This window comes from Orycteropus afer, unplaced genomic scaffold, assembly GCF_000298275.1.
Source record: "Orycteropus afer afer isolate SDZICR_OR568_19922 unplaced genomic scaffold, OryAfe1.0 scaffold00047, whole genome shotgun sequence".
NCBI classification, from domain to species: Eukaryota; Metazoa; Chordata; class Mammalia; order Tubulidentata; family Orycteropodidae; genus Orycteropus; species Orycteropus afer.
In genome coordinates, this window is record NW_006921634.1 from 7,157,714 (window position 1) to 7,164,772 (window position 7,059).

Consider the following 7,059-nt stretch of genomic DNA (forward strand, 5'->3'; position numbering starts at 1 on the left):
ACTCTGGCGTCCCTGCGTTGTCTCTCCTCACCTGTGAGCCTGGGGCTCAAGGCTTTTATCCCCTTCCCTGCTCTTCCGGCCTGCTACTCTGGCATCCCTGCGTTGTCTCTCCTCGCCTGTAAGCCTGGGGCTCAAGGCTTTTATCCCCTTTCTTGCTCTTCTGGCCTGCTACTCTGGCATCCCTGTGTTGTCTCTCCTCTCAGTGAGAAGCAGTGGCAGAGAAATGGCAGCAGCAGAGACAGCAGGACCATGAGACCAGCAGGAGACAGCACAGCAGACTTTTTACATATCTTTTAGGATATGTACCATTTATGGGAGCCTCAGCAAGACTTTCTCATCTGGCCATTTGGGGTTCAGAAAACAGGGTATCTACCTCATGATGACACAGCTTTTCTGTAAAGGGACCAAAAAATTGGTACAGATTTCTTGATGCCCAGTGAGGGGTGCTGATTCTCTCAACCTTGTCAGCTTTGCCTCTCATCCACCTTTTGATGACAGTTCATCATGGTTCCATGTTAGCATGTCTCCTACATTGATGTGATACATAATAGACTATGATTTATGTTACCTACTTCAGAAATTGGACTCCTTCTATAAAAGTTACCCCTATTTGTTATAAATGTATATATGCCATATATATATATATATATATATATGACAAAGATTAAAGGCTCCCTAGTAACAGTTCTCGATGCAGTAAAATCTGAAAAAAAAAAGTTTTTTTTAAATCCTGTGTCTATTAATTCCTGCATATAAAGAAGCTTCCTATGGTACCTTTGTTTACAGTTAGAGACACGCTCATTAGTTCTTTATAAGGATCATTTTATAGATAAAGCGTTGAAAACAGTTAGTAATGAAGCCTCTTTTCTAGTGGATTTTATGTTTCGTTAGGGATGGGTAGGTAGGAAGGCCTGTGGTAAGAGCATGGTATTTGGAGTCTGGAGTTTGGAGTTGTTTTCCTTTAGTTTTTAATCTACTTTAATTTTTCCTTATGATAACTGGGACTGATAATAATAGTTACAAATTGCCATATAAAATATAAGAGTTTAAGTTATGTTTATATTCACCCCTACTAGGTAATTGTACAGAGGGACTGTTACAAGGTAACATCAGATCGCCTGGCCAGATTGTGAGTTTCTTACTTACAGGATCCTGTGGTAGCCTTTAAGGTCCTGGGGTGGCACAAACTCTCTGTGCTGCCTGAAGGTTGGTGGTTCAAACCTACCCAGTGGTGCCACAGAAGAAAGGCCTGTTGATCTGCTTCTATAAAGGAAGCCCTGGGGAGCACTTTTACTCTGTAACACATGGGTTTGCCATGAGTCAGAATCAATTTGATGAGAATGGGTTTGGTTTATTTTGATTTCATGGTAGCCCTTAGAGGAAGAAGAATGGGAAGGAAATTGATTACACAATTTGGTGGAGATAAAATTTGAGATGCAGATAGGCCACTTTGACACTTGCAATATCAAGGAATGTTCTTAAAGTGTCCGGTGTGAATGGCAAAAGTCCCACTTCAATGCCAATTCTTTCTTTTAGTTTGAAAAAGAACTTCAGAGAATTTCAGAAGCCTATGAGAGTCTGGTCAAATCTACCACCAAGCGAGAGTCACTGGACAAGGCGATGAGAAACAAACTGGAAGGCGAGATTAGAAGACTTCATGATTTCAACAGAGACCTCCGAGGCATGTCAACTTTGATTCATGTTCTCTCCCTTGAACTATCCATAGGTCCAACAGCCATATTTCAGGTCCTAATTGCTTTGCTGCAGGTGCTATTCTGTGTTAGCTAATCTTGTCAGTGCTATGGGGCGGGGGCAGTGCTCAAAGAGTAGAATGATTCTTTTCTGCCTTGCAGCTTGCAAGTGGTAGCATTAAGTCTTAGAAGTGACATCTGTATGCATGAGTCTATGAAAGGGAGGGAGCACATGTGTAGCTCACTCTTGCTTTAAAAGCACTTAACAGTGACCTGTGACCAGGTGAATGAGAATATTTGAAAAGACCAATGTTGGATAATGATCCTTTCCTAATCAAGCAAGTCATTTAGTAGCATTCATTGAAAGCCAACATTAAACATTTGCTAGGTATACTATAGAAGACAGAGCCAGACATATGTTCCTCCTTCAAAAAGAAAAACAAAAGCCCACAGCTATGAAAAGAGTAGGCGTACATACACCCTGAGCGATAGAGGACACCTGCTGCAGCATCTTGGCAAACTCCAAAGGGCAGGATGATTTAACCCATCACATTTCACTTCACTTTCAGTGAGTCACACCATTTTCCAGTTGCCTCATACATCATCAGAACACTCAATGTCTATTAGTAGTCCTCAGTGACTAGATACTCCCTTTTCTATTATTACAGACTCTTTGGGGTAGATAAGAGCTCTGATGGTACAGTGGTTAAAGCATTTGGCTGCTAACCAAAAAGCCAGTGGTTTGAACCCACCAGCTGCTCTGCAGAAGAAAGATGAGGTGGTCTGCTTCCATAATGATCTACAGCCTTGGAAACCCTGTGGAACAGTTCTATTCTGCCCTGTAGGGTTGCTGTGAGACAGAACAGAATCCACTTGATGGCAGTGGGTTTGGTTGGTTTTGGTTTTGGGTGGATAGTAAATTTTGATTTTGATTTTTTTTTGGTTCTGAGAATATGAACAGCAGTCAGTGGCTAAAATATAGGGCTGATAGTCATTGCAACACTACAGGGCTACGTTTGAGGCTAAAAAGACAAAACCTCTTTGTGAGGACTTCAAATTGAAGGGTTGCTGGCCTCGCAAGCAGTGAAGTGATTTTTCTCAGAACAAGTCCTTGTCTGCCTACTGCTGGTGCCTGTCTGTGTGCATGGGATTGTACAAAGACACCAGCATGGCTTCTGAAGACTGCCCTTTTGGTATTTTGGAGAGTGGGTATCAATCCTCCCCTGGGTTATTGAGCTTTTGACTCCTGTCTGAGTATCTCTTCATACCCAGCTCTTGGCAACCATTCCATTTCTTAGTTAGAGGATGTTTAAATCCATATGTGTTTATTTCTTACAATTTCCTATTTATATACAGATCGATTGGAGACCGCCAACAGGCAGCTGTCCAGCAGGGAGTATGATACGCATGAAGACAAAGCCGCAGAAGGGCACTATGCTTCCCAGAGTGAGTGTCCATTTTTATTTATCCTGAAGTGGGTATTTAAAAAAAAAGAAAAAAGATGAGGGCTGGAGAGGGAAAAAAAATTACGTTAGTTGTAAGGCAAGTTTTGTGCTCTTTGTGTTTAATTTGTTAATTTAACATACAACCTATTGGGTGTCACTTGAATTACCCATGTGGCCAGCAGCCTGATTTCAGGTTTAGTCTGCCGAGACAAAGCCAAGGTAGATATGCATTATTTCAGTAATGTTTGTTCCATCCTTCTGAGCTATAGTTTTGTCTGCCTCTAATGCCTTCTGGTAGCATAGTGGCTAAGACACTTGCCTGCTAACCAGACAGCTGGTGGTTCAAACCCACCAGCCAGTCCTCGGAAGGAAGGTTGGGCAATCCTACTTCTGTAGTGATACTGCCTCGGAAACCCAAGGAGGGGTCGCTATGAGTCGGGTCTGACTCATTGGCATATAACAACAACAACAATGCCTTCTAAGAAATAGCAACATTATAGCATTTCCTAGCACTCACTATAAATAAGTCACAACCCTTTCTGTCCAGAGGAAAGGCAAAGGAGGCTGGTGGTGGGATTAGGTTCTATTGGTATGTTTTGTGTTTGCTGACTTTGAGCAACCCTAGCCATGTTCTAGGCTGGTAGCCCTTTGCCAGCATGGACACCCTGTAAACAATCACATTGTGCACCTGCTTCCATGTCCTCAATATTTGATCTCATTTCCAAAAGTCATTGAGCCCATTTCTACCAAGAATAATAAATAGTTCTTTCTATGCCTCTAGATTTATTGGGATAGTACTTCATAAATTCACCAGAGGCAAATGATAGAATCAAATGGGTTTGAGAAACCATTGGTGAAGGTTTACATTTCTGCAAGGTTATTGTACATGCCAGAAATTTTAAAATCCAACTGTCTTTTTTTTCTTTTTTTTTTTTTTCTTTGTAGAGGTCTTTTGTGTCTCTGGTAAGATTTATTCCCATTTTTTTTTTTTTTTTTTTTTTTTAGCTATTTAGAATACTGAATGCATTTATAATGCATAAATGTCAAAAACATTGTAAGTGCTCACAAACTAACAACAATTCTAGCAAGAAGCAGTAATGTATTCTGGTACTAACCATCTCCCTGTGATACTGCTGTTCTGATGCTTGAGTCTCTCAGTACAGCCCTCCATTTTTAAATGTTCCACAATAATTGGTTGTTTTCTAATCCCCAATACTGTTTGGTTGGGATTAAGCCTTTCTATTTCCCCTACTCATGGAGGAATTCCAGTGATTAGCTTAGGCTTCCCTTTTAAAATTTTATTTTTGGCACATGGACACTAATACCAGCGAGGGCTTTTGCCCCAGATTCCTTTGCAGTCATGCAGTAGGTGAATTGGCCTGTGTTTCAGATTCACATTATAACCTCTATTGGCAGCTAGAGTTACTCACTTTCCTAGCAAACTTTATCCCTTCTTATAGATACAGTAGATTTGCCATTTCATATAAACTTTAGTTTGAAAAATGAGTTATGTGTACTATTTGCGTTTAGGATTTTGACACATTGCTTTTGTATGATAGTACGCTTAGGTGGAGTGTCTGTGGCACTTGTGTCAGCGGTGCCAGTTTTGTTCACTCTGCTGAACCTCTGTCTTCTTGCCAAGGGATGTTATTTGATTGCTTTAGGTCAAAATGGAAAAGCCAGTCTGTTTCACCTATGGACATTTCTTCTGGACTCCTAATCCTGGCAGATGCTGATGGAATTAATAGAGTTTTGTGTTGTGTGAGCTCTAAAATGTCCCTGAAGACTCTTTAACCTTCTGGCTCAGAGCTAACAGCAGTGAGGCAGACAAAGAAGCCTTTCCAGCTTTGTAGGGAATGATTTGTTCTGTGAAACATGTGCCCTCTGTGTTCCAAAGGCATAAACAAGAGAATCCAGAGGCATTTTTCAATTGCCTAAATGTATCTCAGTGTTGATGTGTGATGTCGTTGAATCCAAGCAGGGTATTTGGATCAGGTTTGGTAACAGTGGTAGCTAACTAATTTTTCCACACCTAATCTTTATATTTGTGCCTTCCTCACAGATTTATAATTACTTGCATTTGCTTTTTGTCTCCCTGTGATCCCAAGGGATAGCTGTATGATATGTTTTAATTTTACAGATATATATATATACTTTTTTAAATTGAGTTGTGAAAACTCTTTGTATATTAAGATAAGAATTCCCCCCTACCATATATGCTGGAGATATTTTGCCCAGTTATTTGACTTCTATCTTTGATTTTAGTGTTCTTTATTTGCAGGATATTATGGGAGTAGCTATATTTATGTCTTTTAAGGAGCCTTGGTAGTGCAGTGGTTAAGTTTTCAGCTGCTACCTGAAAGACTGGCAGCTTAAACCCACCCAGCAGCTCCACAAAAGAAAGATGTAGCAATCTACTTCCATAAACATTACAGCCTTGGAAACCCTATAATGCAGTTCTACTCTATCCTATAAGGTTGCTATGAGGCAGAATTGACTTGAGGGAAAGATCCACCAACTGCTCAGTGGGAGAAAGATGCAGCAATCTGCTTCCATAAAGATTTACGGCCTTGGAAACCCTATGAGGCAGTTCTACTCTGTTCAGTAGGGTCACTGTGAGTCAGAATTGACTCAATGGCAGTGTATTGTTTTGCTTTTTAAAGTTTTATGCCATGCATTCTATGCCTTTTATATTCCAAGATTATGAAAATATTCACCTGTGTGTTTATGATTTCATTATGACAAGGCTTATATTTTGGAAACTATCTAAAGAAGCAGAGTAGAAGAGGAATTCATGAGGGATTAACCTGGAGGCAAGGAGACTGTTGTTGTTGTTGTTATGTGCCGTGGAGTCAGACCTGACTCATAGCGACCCCTCCTTGAGTTTGTGAGGCATTATCACTATGGAAGTAGATTGCCCAGCCTTCCTTCCGAGCAGTGGCTGGTGGGTTTGAACCGCAAGCCTTCTGGTTAGCAGTCAAGTGCCTTAGGCACTATGCTACCCGAATCTGGGCAAGAGATGAACTAAGACAGTAGAAGTAGTAATGGAGAGTAGGGAACCCACAGGCTAGTGGCAAATCAGTAGGACTTGGTAACAAGTTGACTAAGAGAAGAGTGAGAAGGAGAAAGGAGTGTGAGGGGGTGACTAGATGGATGGTCATTATTCATCAGTAAAAAGCAAGAAGAGCAGGTTTAGGATTAGATAATGAGTTAAGGTTTGAGCGTGTTGAGTCATCTCATCTTGTGGCCCATAGCTAAGTGAGAAGGGGTAACAACAGGTGCAGAGATACAGGTTTCCTCTGCTGTCCAAAAGTAGAGTGTACCTATGAAACATTTCGTAAGCCAATATGGTATAAGGCAAAGAAGCAATTACCATTAATTTATAGAGGAGCAATGTTTGAGCATTTCTGGACCCAAAAATAACTTACAAAATCATACCAAATAACATGAACATACAGTGTTCATAGACACAGTTCAAAGCCATGGCAGCTTGAAGGTGAGATGCTGAATATAGTTCCGGGGAAGGGACTTGGCAGCACCACTCTTGCTGCTTGGGTGCATGCTGCCTCTAAAGGCTCCCTGCAAAACAAACTACCTGTATGCTAGTTTTACTTTATTTATTTTTTTTTTCATAAAAGCAAAAATCGTCTTCTGATTTCTTTCAGTTAGCAAAAATGGGTACTAACACAGATCTTTCATAAAAGTGGTGTAAAGTAAACTTTCAAAAGCGGAGCACACCTGTGCTCAGAAGGCTAGTGATGAGTGGTGGCTGCTGTCTGTCAGTCTTTCTTTTTAGCACATGGGTAGAGAATGGCAAGGAGCTCTGGTAGCGTAGTGCCTAAGGCACTTGACTGCTAACCAGAAGGCTGCCGGTTCAAACCCACCAGCTACTCCTCGGAAGGAAGGTTGGGCAATCTACTTCC

At 41.0% G+C, this 7,059-nt stretch overlaps 1 protein-coding gene across 1 annotated transcript in view; it reads left to right on the forward strand.

Moving 5' to 3' along the window:
- AMOTL1 (angiomotin like 1) overlaps positions 1 to 7,059 on the forward strand; it is a 102,602-nt gene that overhangs the window by 36,857 nt on the left and 58,686 nt on the right. Inside the window, exons 4-5 of the mRNA XM_007938066.2 lie at positions 1,537 to 1,681; positions 3,048 to 3,137. Coding sequence (XP_007936257.2) covers positions 1,537 to 1,681; positions 3,048 to 3,137 — 235 coding nt within the window. The remainder of the gene's footprint in view (positions 1 to 1,536; positions 1,682 to 3,047; positions 3,138 to 7,059) is intronic.